The following is a 16,140-nucleotide window of genomic DNA, read 5'->3' as shown; positions in this document are numbered from 1 at the left end:
GGCGCATACTTTGAATAAAATATTTGTTATCATTCTCTTGAAATAAATGTGTTTTTTTCTTGAAAAAATACCGGTTTCATATGTATACACCTGGTAAAATACTAGTTTTAACCCTATATAATTTTTAAGAATAATTTTTTAATAATAAAAATAATAAAAGACTTCTCAGTTTAGTTTTCAATTATCCATTTAAAAATTATTTTATATAAATTTATAAAACAACCATATTAGAGACTCATCACGAGAAATATTTTTAAACCGAATTTCGTCAATCCCAAGGGCAAGAATATTCACTCTCAAAATATTGAGTCACACTAGTCCAAGATCAAACGGGATCTGCGTAGGGACCTCGGGAAAATATCAGTCGAGAATACTGAACATTACCTGATTAAATATTTTTGAAGAAGCACATACTCCTCCAACGAAGAATTGAACCGCTGGTGACCAAATGGGGACATGGCCGGATTCAGCCTGAAAAATATTGTCCTGAGTGTCAATTTTAAAAATCTTTCTAATTTCAATTTTAAAGACTGATACTTGTAGAGAATTTCAAGGGGCATCTTTCTTTCCTCTTGCAAAATTTATAGGTTTTGTAGTTTTTGAGGTAATTGGTAAAAAGTGGATTTTTTGAAAACGAAAAATTCCAATCTTTTTTCACTACAACTCGCGTTAATTTAGCCAATTTTTATCATTTCCTGATTTCCCAAATACAAAGTACGTGTTTAAGTCTTCTGAAACTATCTAAGAAAGAAAAACGAAAATATTGTAATAAATAAAAAAGTTATTAATTTTTTTTGAGGCAATGCAAAACTCATGAATTTTAACCTTCAAGCGCCCCGTTTAGCTGACGAATTTTAAGCTACGGAAATCTTTCAGTGAGAAAGTTGTTCATTAAGGTTCAAAGAAGTTTTCTGGAAAGTTTTAGATCAATTGGGTTAATAGTTCAAAAATTATGAATGTTTTAAAATCCAAGCAGTAATCTTGACGCTGCCCAAGAACGTGCCTGGCCGGCTACGTACGCGCTGCAGCGAACGACGTGAATATTAAGTCAATCTTACCAAAACAAATGCACAACAGTAACACCAGATATTATCATTAAAATAATTTATTTATTAAACATTTAACATATAATATTATGCATATTATTGAACAAGAATAAATTAATCAAACAATATTTTATTAGAAACTACTTTTAGTCATTTTCGTCACTCTCTTCAGTTTCTTCGGCATCTGGATTCTGAGTTTGTACTTTTAAAAAATATGATTCGAAAAATTCTTTTTCTTTAGCGCTTAAATACTGGAAGAGATTTTTTACATCTCTTATTTTGGCAGCTTTTAATCCAATTCGGGGCGGAGGACTTTTCGAAATATTTTCTAGTTTAAGCGTATGTTTAAAGAAAAAAGTGGTTGGATTTTGTAACTCATATTTGTCAAAAACATCCACTCTTCCATCAGGAAAAACATGCAAAACGAACGCTTTGCTGATTTTGAAATTTTTTGGCTTTCGTATTTTGCCTTTGAAACATTTTTCAAAATCCCGCAGAAGATCTTCACACTTCTCGACCATTGTGAATGAAGGTGAACGAGCATGGCGAATCATTTCTACATATTCAGCTTCAGTTTCAATTCGTTCTAATTTTTGCAGCTTTTGCGAATATGTGCCAAAATTCCTATCGCACTGGCAATAGGAATGGCCTCGAACTGGAAACACATATTTATTCTCGCTTTGCAAATAAATGAACAAAAAAAGAACAAAAAATGAAACACTGTGTAGTTTTTATTTTGTCCCGGACATGAGTCTGAAAATAATGTTATGCTGTTCAACTAGTCTTTAGAAAATTTTTTTAATACCGCGTAGTTGATAAAACTAAAAACAGAGTTAGCACCTTTCTTTACAATTCCCTCAAGAATAGGGAACATGTAACTCTGGTTCGCAGTATGTATATGTACGTTAATAGAAAAAGCCATGCTAAACGTAGGTAAAACTGCGCGGACACGAGTATTTTTGGTAGTGACAAATTCTGTGCAAAATCGAATTCACAGCATAGATTATTATTTTCAGAGAGTATGTTCTTTTTTAACTTCAAATAAATGTCAGCATTTTTTTTGTGATTAATTACTTCTTCGTTTACCTATCCATTTGTCTCGTTTTTGTAGCAAGTATGGCACACGTCAGTTCTAGGTAATTTAAAACTGAAGCCAACATTTCGGTTAAAATACTTAAAATAAACGGTTTGACTTATTGTCTATTTAGCCCCCGTTTTTTTGTTTATAATATTTTCCGAATAATTTGTAAAGTTCTACAAGATTTAATGAAGGATTATCAAAATATTTTAGGTTGGTAGAATTTCGTTTGTAATTTGAACTGTGATGTGGAATTGATTCGCAATGCTCTTCAATCATTTTTTTTTTAATTTTCTATTAATTTAAGACAACTTTCGCGTACTCCACCTGCCAAATTTTTTAAAGGCTGCTTATTTAAAATCTTGTTTTGAACATTTTCAACTCTTCTTTTGCCCAAACATAGAGAAGCATAAAAAAATTTCTTACAAATCGGAACATTTTCTTCGTCAGTAGGAAATATATATATCCCATGAATTAACCGTCCTAGTTTTTCACCTGCATCCGGTTGGATAGGATCCTTGCATTTTAACAATCCTCTGAGAAACACATTTTGTTCATTATAGTTCTCGAGATTCCAAAAATTGGTATGTACTTTTTCATGTTGCAAATTTGAAAATTTTTGTTAACATTTCTCTCCACAGCAGGATTTAATAGGTTTGAAAGATTTCTCTGGGATTAGAAAATCTTTAGCAATACCGTCTTTTTCAGTTTTAGACTTTGTAATGTATTCTATTCCCTAAAGAAATAACAAATAATGCTGTTAACTTCGTCATTAAAAATTTAAAATAATTACTTTAGACTATCTACATATTATATATAGTTCGGTAAAAGAATTATTTAAAAAATCAAGAATAAAAAAAGTCATAATTCTAGTTCTTTTTCTACCATGTTTCATTTTAATATCTTTTCCTTTTTAATTAATATTCTCAAAAATCTCAATAATCTCAAAAAAAATGCTTTTCCAACTATTATAAGAAACAATCACTTCGCTGATTCTATGCTTTATTTGTAGAATTTCATAGAAGATGACAAAAAAAGTCACTGTTGTGCATTTCTTTTGGTAAGATTGACTTGGCCTTCACGTCGTTCGCTGCAGCGCGTACGTAGCCGCCCAGGCACGTTTTTGGGCAGCGTCAAGATTACCGCTTGGATTTTAAAACATTCATAATTTTTGAACTATTAATCCAATTGATCTAAAACTTTCCAGAAAACTTCTTTGAACCTTAATGAACAACTTTCTCACTGAAAGCTTTCCGTAGCTTAAAATTCGTTCGCTAAGCGAAGCGCTTAAAGGTTAAAATTCATGATTTTTGCATTGCCTAAAAAAATTAATAACTTTTTTTTTTATTACAATATTCTCGTTTTTCTTTCTTAGATAGTTTCAGAAGACTTAAACACGTACTTTGTATTTGGGAAATCAGGAAATGATGAAAATTGGCTTAATTAGCGCGAATTGAAGTGAAAAAAGATTGGAATTTTTCGTTTTCAAAAAATCCACTTTTTACCAATTATCTAAAAAACTACAAAACCTATTAATTTTTGCAAGAGAAAAAAAGATGCACCTTGAAATTCTCTACAAGTACCAGTCTTTAAAATTGAAATTAGAAAGATTTTTAAAATTAAAACTCAGGACAATACTTCTGATGCTGAATCTGGCCGTGTCCACTTTTGGTCGCCAGCGGTTCAATTGTTTCTCATCATTTTAGAAGCAATTAAGTATTTCTATCCCCAATAAGGAATTTATAATATGAAATTGTTTCAGTTTCAAATAAAACTCCGTTCACTGTGTCTCCTTTCTTTTTTTTCCTAGTGCCTATCTTTCTCTTCCTAATGTATCGCGATAAGGGGTACTATGTAGATTTCGCAGTGCAAACCTTGCATCTTGTTGAAGACTGTACCGCCAGCGCTCGACTCGGACGAAAAAATAGCCCCCCCCCCCCTCCGGCGGCAAGGTCAAAGGGCTGGATTCGAACCCTGTGATTGCTTTTAACCCAATCACTGACATTACTAGAAACACTGGCAAGATCAGTCTAGTTAATAAGAGCAACAAAATGGCGCTGTCCTGGTAATAATAGGTGAAATCATGGTGCAGTCGTGGAAATGTAAATACTGTTCGAAATATTAAAAATGGAAGACAGTTCAGTCAATGAATACAAGACTGCAGATAAGTCCAATTATCAAAGGAAAATCCAGTCCAGCCAACTAAAGGCAATGTAATGGGACTACCCGTGCAATGTGAAGATTTTTCAAAATAATCAAGGCAAAAGACATTCTGGGCTACCAAAGATATTTTGTATTCCAGATTATTAAGACAAGACTATAGGTCAATCGAACCAACAAAGGCAAGACATGTTATTAGTCCAGTCAGTTAAAACAAGACTATAAATCAGTCCAACCAAAATATCTTTGGTAGTCTAACACACCTCTAACAGAAAGGAAAATTTAATAAAATTATCTATAGTTAATGAGATTGCAGATGAACGGATAACTTAAAAAGAGTTGGGAATATTTATATCGTGAGTGACTCGTTTACGGGCACAAGCAAAAATAAATATTGAAGAAAAGTAATAGAAAATTAATAAGGTTCAAAAGTTAGCAGGAGGTTTTACAGAAAGGGAAATCATAAGCGAAGCATAGGGAGGGTAAGAGAAGCTAACGAAAGAAAATATTCAGGATGAGAGACAAAGTGAAGTAAAGTCAGAAATAAAATATAAATTGAAGAATATTGTTTTCAACGCGAATTGAGCAGTATAGCAGTACATATAATGGAAAATAAGAAACGGAAAAATCGTAGTTAAAAAAATAAGTAATAATATAGAATAAAGAGATGCAAATTCTAGGGAATAAGACAATTAGTTTGGGAAGCCACAGATAATATTTGATGAAATTTGTTGATAATGAAATTATTTTTCGTTTGTGTTTCCTCATTTACAAATCAAGACATATTGCCAAATAATGCACCATAACATAAAATGCTAAACGAGACACTACCCAGTGGTCTGTGTTATCCCCTGCAATTTTCAAATAAAGCTCGTTGCACATAATCTACACATTGAGCGCGGTAAATGGAAGTTGCTAATTGATAAAATGAGAGGTTTTATTTCACAATTTGTACAAATATCGACTCTGAACAATTTCATTATAAAATGAATTTGTAATTGTATTTCCGATATTTATTCTAAAAAAATAATGAAAAATGTTGCGCTTCAGTATGTTTTTATGTTGTCTGACAAAGTTGATTTAAATACAGAGATTAAAGCTGATTTCCATAATGCATTTTAACCATTTATTCAGATTCTAACCGAAGAATTATAACTTCGTTAACTAAAACTGACATCTACTGGAATCAAGTACGATCGCATAATCACTTTAAAAGTGAACGTAATTGGAAACAACGAAATCCAGTTTACGAATTGCATATAAACGTGATGCTTACGTGATACGTACTGCATAGTTAAAGTTACAAGTATCCACTTCAGCATGACCTAGTTAATAGTTACGACAATTCATTAATTTTACACTTTCTAAAAATTAAACGAAGTTGCGGTTGTTGAAAAAAGCCTTGTTCAATATTATAATTATTATTTTATTTATACTAAAAAATGTATAATATTTTTCTAAAGAACAATTAACGGGTTATTATCGAAATAATGACAAGAAGAATACTACGGTCGGGTGGCTCCAAAAATTTCTGTTTAAAAAAAAAAATATATCTGTGGGTTCCGTAAGCCCGATGAAGTAAAAAAACGTTCTTTCTATAACAAAAAAGACTTGTAAACTTTATTTAAGGTCGTTAATATTAGGTGAATGGAGCTCAAGCTCAACATTTATCTTTACGATTAGCGATAGAATACGAAACAAAAATTACTTTTTAAATATCACTTCCATAAGTTCACCTTATATGGTCCTAAAAACATAATTAATGTTAGTCAGCAAACAAACTTTTTGGATAATCCATTATCAATTTTAATAACATTTTCTTTAAATATTGCTAGAATTTTTTTGTTTTATCGCACTTACATTTTCATCTATTTTTCTCTTGGAGTGAGGTAATTATTATTGAAATTAACTAAAAATAATTGTTCAAAAAAATTATTATTGTTTATAACCACGTTCTCCAGTAGTATTGGTAAATGGTTGCTGTTTTTCCTGAAAGTTTTTATTTTTTATCCACTTTTCATTTTGATCAACGCAATCATTAATGAAATTCAACAAATATATTTTCTTACAAAAATTATGTATAATGTTTATAACTATCTTTTTCTATGTTAATGTTTAAAAGTTGCGAGTTTTTTCTGAAATATTCAGTCTTTCTTTGACTTCTTAGAAAGAACAAATAATAAATAACAATATTAATAATATTAACATTAATTTAAATAAACAGACTCCCCGTGTAGAAATTGCCCTGATAGTCATTATAATATTGGGGCTTTGTTAGGGGCCCCAACAGATTACCTTTATTACGGTTGCCCCCATCAGGACCTATTATTGTCCGAATATGGCAACCCTTTTAATTGAGATGACTTCCATAATGAGCCCCATATGGTGGTCCTGGACAGGATCGCCTTAGACCTTAAATAATTTACGTCATTTCAAAAATGTTTTAATACCAAAAAAAAATGAAAAAATTTGAAATGCTAACATTTCACGCGGAAAATTAGATGTATGAAATTCTCGAATTATGCCGGACCTGCACTCATTCGTTCTAGCTGTGCGCGCTCTGTGAATGACACTTATAGGTTAGGTGACTCCGGAGAGTCGTGGGACCGGTACCTCCAGAGAAAAAGGTTTTCTCTAAGTAATTGAAGGTGTTGCTCTTGGCGGTTCGAAACCCATCTTAAACTGTAGGTTCCCCTCCCTTCGCCTAGTAAGTGTGTGGGGGGTGTGTAGAGCAATAGGGAAGAAGGTTGCTAGAAAAATTAAACCCTAAAAGGACATATTAGAAGCTTTCATTCCACTTAGGATAGGCGATCGCTACTCTTGCGATTGCAGCATTTGCTGCCAGTTTTACACTCTTTAAAAATCACTTATTTTGCGCACGTTTATAACAAGTAGCTAGCTTCACTCATTATATAAATTCTAAACCTCTTAATTTTTGCATTTAAAAAAATACAAAAACACAAAATGGAAAGTCTGGAATTCTGGACCACCCTAATTTATCGATTAACATTTACCAATTCCCCAGGCACCTAGAAGTTCCCCATGATATTAGCATGGGGCAAATTTTGCGAAACGGTTTGACTTCTTTGACTTGCAACTTCTAGATTTTGGATACAACTTTTCTCCTTAATTGACTAAAAGATCTATCTTTTTCGAGAATTAAAGTATTTTGTTGAAAATAATTGTGCTTTGCTTCATTTTAACTGTTTCTGATTTAAAATTTGCGTCAGTCAATACATCAACAATTACGTTTTTTCTAAGTTCATCTCTTTAAGTTGAAAATTCGGAAAGAGTAGTTTAGGAGTAAAGCAATTTGCTATCTAGTAATAAACAGTGAAATTTGACAATACGCTTCTCCCTCAAAATGTCTGACGGTACTTTTTAATGATCCCTAAATAATTTCACGAAGAAATGTAGTTGTGAAAAATCGCATTAGATAGGATATCGTCACAGAGACTTAAAACTCATGAACCCTGATAAAGAAGATTAAATGGTTCAAAATTTCAACAAAAAAAAGAAAGTCTGATTATAAAGGGGCTCAAATCAGTCAAAGAGTACCTAATCTGCAAATTTTAAAACTTCTTTGGTGTTCTAGATCTCAGGAGTAGGACAAATGCCTCCCCTCCTAGATTCGTCCTTGCGAGTGGAAGCAAAATATTTCCAAAAAAATTAAATAAGGACTGCCCTAGCATCCAAGTCAAGATAGTGTGGCAGACATGACACAGTGTGCGGATTCCATTCGCACACCGGATGTGTGGTATAAAGTGTGGAGAATAGTTGGCAGGCAACATACCGCGCTATGGTTTGGCGGTTGGCATTAGGCCAAACCCTCCGTATTATATGAGGATTAGTATGCCTCATACAGTATAATTACATTGGTACCCTCTTCTCTCACTTTAGTTTCGGCGTGGCATCTCATCCGTTCCTCTCTTTATCACACGCCCTGGCCGACCTGGCGTACGTGCGTGCAAATGCGCTTTTCCCGTATTTGCATCGTGTTATAAAGGCAGTAAACTTGTCAAAATGCCGTTTCTACCTCGATCTCTCGTTCCAAAGCATTGCTTACGCCCCATTCGAAATTGCATACCGATAATCCAGGTTTAGTTAAACGTGCCGGAAAAATTACTAATAAAAAGAGAAAATCGGGTAAATACGCCGTTTTCAAGCGAACGCAAACACTGAAAAAGGCTACTTTATGTATAAACGATGGCAATTTGCAACTACCAAAGTTCATATAGAGATTAGGTGAGTAATAAAAATATGAGTATAACTGGAATACAAAAGCTGATTAATTGAAACTTATATGTATTATCTAAAAAAATTTGTCAAAATATATTTTAAATATATTGCAATCAATTTTATTTAATACCTGCTTGGTTTCATTACTTGAAGTTATTTCAGATTCTATATTTTACACTTCGAAAATTAGAAATACGAATAATCCCTTTTACCCGGGTAAAAATGCTTCGACTTCAGTTTGACATGGTTATGTCTTGAGTTCGTCTCCACGACATCGATGTCTGGTTGTATTTGAAAACTGAGGCAAGACATAGGCCCTTGTCTTAATTTTATGGTCATGATAGGTAAGACGGCGTTTACTTGTCTCATTTAGAGTCTTGTATTGGCTAAGAGGACTCTTACTTGTCGCGAGACAAGCCTTGCCTTGGCTGAGCTGTTCGAATCTTTTTCGACTCAGAAATGAGATTAAAATTGACGAATGAAATTTTTACGATTATTAAATTAGTTATTTTTAATTAAAAGATTCAGAATCTGTCGGCCTGAGCGAGTATAACCCTTGAAGATATTCTTCAAAAAAATAAAATGTCTTATAAGTTTTATTAACACATACTTTTTGTTTATTAAAATCAGTTCAGCTATTTTCGAGAAATAATACTTTTTTATTTTTCTTTCTACCTCTATAAATTAAAAAAAATCCGATTTCAAGGTTCGAGTTTTGGGATATTTTATGTCATGAGGGCATGAACTTCGGAATTAATTTAGGTCTGATACGGGTGCAACATTTATATGATCAGTTTTCTAAGCGCTTTACAGATTTTTTACATTAAAAATAATAATTTCCAAGTTGCGCGCGCATCAGACTCTTTTCATTCACTTAGGCAAATATCACCATTGCCATTCAGTTTTAATTTACAAAAACTCATTATATTCCTTGAAAGGAAATTTACAAGGTTTTTTTTTTTAAATTATTTTATTTGGCAATAATGTGTGCAATTCTTATAAGTCAGCCATTTTTTTAATTGAGAAATTGGCAAGATAATGTTTGCTCAGAATGTGATAAACAAAATTTTAAACTACCTTTCGTGAAATAAAATGAACTTTTGTAAATTAAATTTAAATGAAAGCAAGAACTCTTGCATAGAGCGAAACAAAGAAGATAACTATGCAAATGGATACATTTTAAAAAGAATTAAAGACTTTACCTATTATTTTATTATTTACACTTATTTTTCACTTCAAAAATGTGTCGCAATAATCCATAATTCTATTTTTATTAATTTCATAAATCAAGCTAAATATGAATTAATTTTTTAATTTGAGGTACACCCAGAATATCCTCAATAAAAAAATTGTTAAAAAAAACCTTTGCGAATTGAGAAACTTGTACTTTTTAAATACGCTTACGCGGCTCAATTAAAAGTTTCGAATTATGTAATAAAGTATGGAAAATATTATACATGTTTAGCGTTAGCGCCTTTCGTTGGAACCTAGTATAAAACAAAAATAATTTTAATGTGGAATCATTAAATTTAGAAAAAAAAAACTTAAAATTCCTAGAAATGTTAGGCCATATTAAGTTCCTTCAATAGAAATTAGCATTTTGAACAAAAATTATCATCAAGATTTTCCATTTTCAAGAATTTGATATTATATTAGCGTGTAACACCGGAAATGGATATTTTAAATAAAAAATTTCGAATTTTCTAACGTTTCTTACCGGAAGATGAGTTTTTAAACGAAAATCAATGGATCGTAAAGGCCATGACTTGATAACAATTTTAGCTTTCTTTAGGGTTCCTCATCAAAAACTTATCTTTAAAAACAAAAATCAATACAGATCGAACATTATTTGAAATTTTTAAATAGTTTCAGGTTGTATTAACGTTTTTCCTAATGAGTCGGTCATTTTTAAGAAAATTAAATAAATTTTGAAGAAAATTTGCAAATAAAAACAATTTTCTGCTATATCATGTTATGTTTTCGCCTGGAATTACTGGTATTTTCAAAATAAAATTATTAGATTTTTAAGGATATTTGAAATTTTTCAAGAAGCTTAAGTTACTTTGGCGCCTTGCACATGCCATTTTTTATTTTATTTGTTTATTTTTTATTAAATAAATAAAATTACAAGCTTGAACAATTTCGGAATATGATAGTGCTTCTTGTCGGAAATTAACATTTTTTATTCGTCAATTATAAGATTTCAAAGAAGATCCATAATGCTTATATTAATTATATTGTGCAACCGAATAATTATATAAAATAAAATAAATTGATTTTCTGAACCTTTTTTTAACCACCATAACTTTAAAGAGAGGAACTCCTTGCTTCTAAATGCTATGCAAAATATTTTAATCTGGCAGAATGTGCAGGAATAATAATGGCGCATTTACACTATAATGGTTGTTTCAAAAAACAGCGTGTAATACACAATATTGGAAAACGCCACCTTTTTTTTAAAATATTTTTGAAAAGTCCGTGCCAATGCAAGAGGGCAAAAAATATTTTTTATATCACTTTTTTTAATTTGCAATTGTTTAAATCTGTTGTTGTTTACGAGAAAAAACAGGAAATTCAATTTTGTGAAATCATAGTCCTGGCCATAACAGTTTTTAGCCGACATAAGATTCACAAGATATATTCATTATACCAGTATAAATTCAAAAGAAAATTGGAAAAAAATGTACGTGCAGCTTTTGTGAGAAAATCGACTTTAACTAATTTTACAAACCCCCCTTCCTCTCCATTGGGTTATTATGAACCTTTATATAGAATTTCCCGGTGGATTTAGAAAGAAGATAGTAAATGCTATTGAAATCAGGAAAGAAACGATAAAAATGTCAAGTAAGTCAAGATATAAAGAAATTTAATGAAAAAATGTTTTTTTAACAAAGCGCAACAGTCAAATACGCATAACATTGTAAACCATTTTTTTCAAATCATAAAAAATACGTATTATCTAATTTGCTATGAAAAACAACATCTTTCGTCTCCGAGAGATTCTGCAACTTCAAGTGCAGAAACTGCTTGATTTTAATTGGTTTCAGTCATTAGATTTTAAAGTAAATGTAAAATTTTTGTATAATTTTAAATTATAATCTCTTTTTTCAAAGAGTTTGTACAATTTTAAACAATGGTTCGTTATGATAGTATTTTTCGTTTAAACGTTATTTTGTTGATAAAGAGCAAATAATTTTCAGAAATATTCACAATATTTAAACAAAAAAACAGAATATTTTAGTATTTTCCATCTTGAATAGCTTATACCAAACAAAGATCATTTGAATTAAAAAATTGAATTTACTATTTTGAACAACTTGAGATTATGTTTGTGTTTTTCGTTGGAAATTTGTCTTTTCTTTTAAATACAACGATTATTTTCCATTAATTCAGATAATAGGTACTACAAAATACAAACATTTTGTAGTAATAATTTTATATTTTAATGTTTGAATTAGATTAGTGTAACAAAATTGGTCCTCAGTATTTAAGGATATATTGTAGCTTGGAATCCTTTGATCAAAATTTAATTTTAGATGGGCTATTACTATAATCTGTGAGGTTATTAAATAAATAAAATCTAGAAAATCTTTTTAAGATATTATTCTTATTTTATTACTATTTTGACTCATTTTTCACATATGAAATCGGAAGATAATTTAACACATATTCAATACATTTTCCATTTGAGATATACAATTTTTAAGTATTGTTATATTATAATAGAATTTTTAAAAAATATTTATTAATTTGAAAAAGTGTCTTCATTTTTCACCTAATGAATCTTTAAGCGAAAATTTAAAAAAATAATTTTGTATTGAAAAATTTCAAATTCCAGGTTTTAATTTCCGTCAGCTGTATCCTCACTCAGGATGAAAAATCAATGACTATCTTGAAAAATTCTCCCGTGCCTTCATCTCGCTTTGCTTGGCCGCAGAGTGAAATGGGGGCAAATACGTTATTAAAGTCGTACGTGACTTTGATACAATTTGGAGTTTTATCTGAAGTGAAAACAATTATTGCCTTAGATTCTCTTTCATCCATTTTAAGCAAGCCCAAAACTGCTTTGAGACCAAATCCTACTGAAATTGAATTCTCAGTGAAGCTACTGTAATAGAGATCTTTATAAACAAAAGGCAGAATTCACATTCTTCCCCCTACTCACTCTTTTCTACTTGTGAAAAGTAATTCTTTTGATTGTCTCTGTATTTCAGAAACTCATTCTTCTCTTCCCTTTCTTGCCTAAATTGGAACTAAATTCTTATAGAATTTAATAAGAAAATCCAAATAGTTTTGGCTGATTATTCATTATGTTTAATCGAAAAGTCTGCTATTATAGTTTTGGTTCAGAATTCATTTCTTTCAATTAAAAATTGGCATTATTTGGTCGACCATTAAACTATTTTATCAAAAATTCATCTCTTTCAGTGAAACTTCAACTGCTGGCTGCACCGTGGGTCAGAATTCGAATTTGTACAAAATAATCAGGCCATTGTAATCAGAATATTTTTTCCATAAATGATCAAAATTCTAGCTAAATAATACAAAAATTTTCATGAAGTTATACATCACTAATGCTAGCAACTAATTAGTACATTGATTAACTTCCTGCATCGCTTCAACAGAAACGCAGAGTTTCCATATTTATCAATAATTTTAAAATTCCATTGTGTTCATTTTTATCCATACTTTATAATAGAGCTGCCCACATATGCCCGTTTTTGCATACTATGAAAATTATTATTGTTCTGGGTTGAGACCGTAACATGCCCTGACGCTTAGGAAATCCCGTTGCGTGCCCTTATAAGTCTTAAGCGTGACCCTACAACCCTCTCTACAGGGAAAGGACCGCTGCTACGCTGTTGGCTAATATTTAAGATTCATGGATGCAGCAACTGCTTGTGAGTATTACACGTTTCCCCGCAATCGCAGGGCAGTGACAAAGAATATAAGTAGAAGTCTCATTATCCTTTCCACACAGATGACAGATGGGACTTTTTAAGCCCTATCTTATGTCCGTGGTATCAGAGGTTTCCGTATCCTATAAACATTTCTGTTAGGACTTTGATTTCGTTCCTTCCGAGCTTGAGTAATTCCTTAGCTCGGTGAAAGTTTAGCTTTGAGCGCAAAAGTGTTTTAGCATGCCTACAGTCAGAGACCAAACCCCACTTATTCTGCTGTTCCTTAGTCAGCCAACTGTTAATATCTTAAATTACTAACCTTCTAGAAATTCCTACAACTGGCTGAGGCCCAGTAAAAATTTTGTTTACTGCTAGTTTTGCAACCTGTCCGACATCTCATTGCCCTTAATTCCGCTATGTCCAGGGGCCCAAAGCATAGTGACTCTGTTGTCTGTCGCTCGCTTATTCAGTGCCTCAAAGCACTCCCAAACTAGTAGCGACGTGATCGCTGTTCCATTGAGGACCATGATAGCAGCCCTGCTGTCTAGGCAGATACGAATGTTTCTTTTATTGCCATACTCCTTTGCCTTGTAAGCGCGCCGGAACATGGCCATAATCTCAGATTGTAGAACTTACATCTACGATATACACCGGTATCTGTATTTTTCCTGTTCCTGGAGTCGTCTCTAATCCAGTTGTCTCCATTATTGGGCTGCTGTGCCTCTCCTCACTACTGTCGAGATACTGCTATCGTTTACCACATTTAATCACCAGGCCACCTTCGCAGCCACGGCCTGAATTGTGAAATGGAGGGGCTCCAATTCTATTAGTGTCCCCAGAGCCTGCTCAACCAGACCGCTGCCGTGTAGGTTAGTCTGGGTCGCAGGATTGCTCTGTAGATCCACATGAGTACTTCCGCCTTCAAACCCCAGTTTTTCCCTATCGCTCTCCTACGGTGCCAAGGAGTTGCTACTAGCTTCTTGCACTTGTTTTCCACGTGATCGTTCCATGGCAGCTTCTTATCCAGAATGCCTCCCAGATATTTGACTCTTTCATTAATTTCCAGTTGTTTTCCAGTCAGTTTAAACTTCCCCGTGGTTCCCCACTTATACCTTCTGGTGAATACAACTGCATTCGGCTTACTCGGATTGATTAATAGTCCAGTCTTCTTAAACCATGAATCTACTATTCTTAGTGCCAGCTACATTACCAAGCACGATAACCAGTATATCGTCCACATAGCCTATGACGTGGTGGCCCTGACTCGTGAGCAGATAAAGCAGTAGTTAAAGGCTCCTTTTAGTCCCATAAAGCTTCCAATCGCGGGGCCTTTTTGCTTCCGTTGTCCTTCGATTAGGGTAATGGCTGTGCTTAGTTCCGTCGCAGTTGAGTGACCAGCCCTATAGGAGTGTTCTCGCATGTGAACTGGCCTACTTGACAATAACTTATCGGAGATATATCTGTTTACGAGTCTTTCCATTGTATTTAGTAGGGAAGATGTGAGGCTAATGGGACTAAAGTCCTTGGGGGAAGTTTATCCGATCCTGCCTGCTTTCGACATGAAAACTGCTCTCCCACGCCTCCATGCCGTCGGAATATAACCTAACGTCAGACTAGCCCTAGCAAGTCTGACAATCAGCCCTATGATGATCTCACCAGCCCTCTGTAAGATGACTGGATATATACGATCCTAATCAGGAGACTTGTGAGGGCTGAAGGACTTCAGGGCCCAACTGACACTGACTGGGATAAAAATCTCGTTGGCTAGCCGCTGCTTCGGGCCGTCCGTCTTCTCCTGACTATTAAAGGCCGAAAAATGGGCTTTGATCAGGCGACCCAAGGTTCATCAGCCGTGCGTGACGATTCGCCAGGACGCTGTCTTAAGTGAGGGTTTAATTAGCTCCAACCGTCGAAGGACCACTTACGGGTCTTCCAGTTCACCCGAGAACTACGCCATAACCCTTACCATGTTCTGGAGCAATTCAGCTTCACCCACTTTAGGAGATGCACCTTCTTTAGTTCTTGTCAAGACTACAGCCTTGTGTAGGCAAGCTTTAGCGGCTCAATCTGCTTTATAGTGAGCATGGAGTATGGGTCGTTCATACCCGCGACCACCATTGTCAGGGGGTCGGCCCTCTGAGCAGATGTCAATTTATTTTATTTTTTAATTATAAACACTGCGGTATTCGGGAAGATTTTGGTGCGAGTTCCCCTGGACACCTATGTTAAACTCTTTCTTTATCATCATTCGATAGTAATTCTGTATTGCCTAAAGTCTCAAATGTCTTACGTTCTCGTAGTGCGCGGTTCGCTTCGCTCGCAAGTTTCAGCGCGCCTAGCTCGCTCGTCTGTTGGAACTTGCTCTTAATTTTATATTTGCCTTGCGCTATTTGCTAAGTCTTTTAACTTCATCCCCTTTTCTGCACAGACATTTTAAAATTAGGGATAAAACCATCGACAAATGTAATTTGGTGATTGTGAATTCTCTTTGGTTTTAAAGCTTCTTCGACTTCAACCAACACATTCTTATGACGTATCTCGTGATTCGCACTCGATTTGGTCCACACTGTGAGTTTTTCTATATAAGGTACTACACTATTATATGAAATGTATATTAAATTTATTTCTGTACCTCGGCCTGCGATGGCTTATTCAGACATTGCAAAATAAAGTAAAAATTTGATTTATCATGATAACTATAATAATCAGTCCATAT

At 33.4% G+C, this 16,140-nt stretch overlaps 1 protein-coding gene across 1 annotated transcript in view; it reads right to left on the bottom strand.

Moving 5' to 3' along the window:
- The window catches only part of LOC117173818, a 22,349-nt gene extending 8,220 nt beyond the window's left edge, over positions 1–14,129 (bottom strand). Inside the window, exon 1 of the mRNA XM_033362462.1 lies at positions 14,061–14,129. Coding sequence (XP_033218353.1) covers positions 14,061–14,129 — 69 coding nt within the window. The remainder of the gene's footprint in view (positions 1–14,060) is intronic.
- Positions 14,130–16,140: the final 2,011 nt, after the last annotated feature.

Source organism: Belonocnema kinseyi, chromosome 5 (assembly GCF_010883055.1).
Source record: "Belonocnema kinseyi isolate 2016_QV_RU_SX_M_011 chromosome 5, B_treatae_v1, whole genome shotgun sequence".
NCBI classification, from domain to species: Eukaryota; Metazoa; Arthropoda; class Insecta; order Hymenoptera; family Cynipidae; genus Belonocnema; species Belonocnema kinseyi.
The sequence above is the reverse complement of the archived record's forward strand: the minus strand, read 5'-3'. Positions and strand labels throughout refer to the sequence as shown.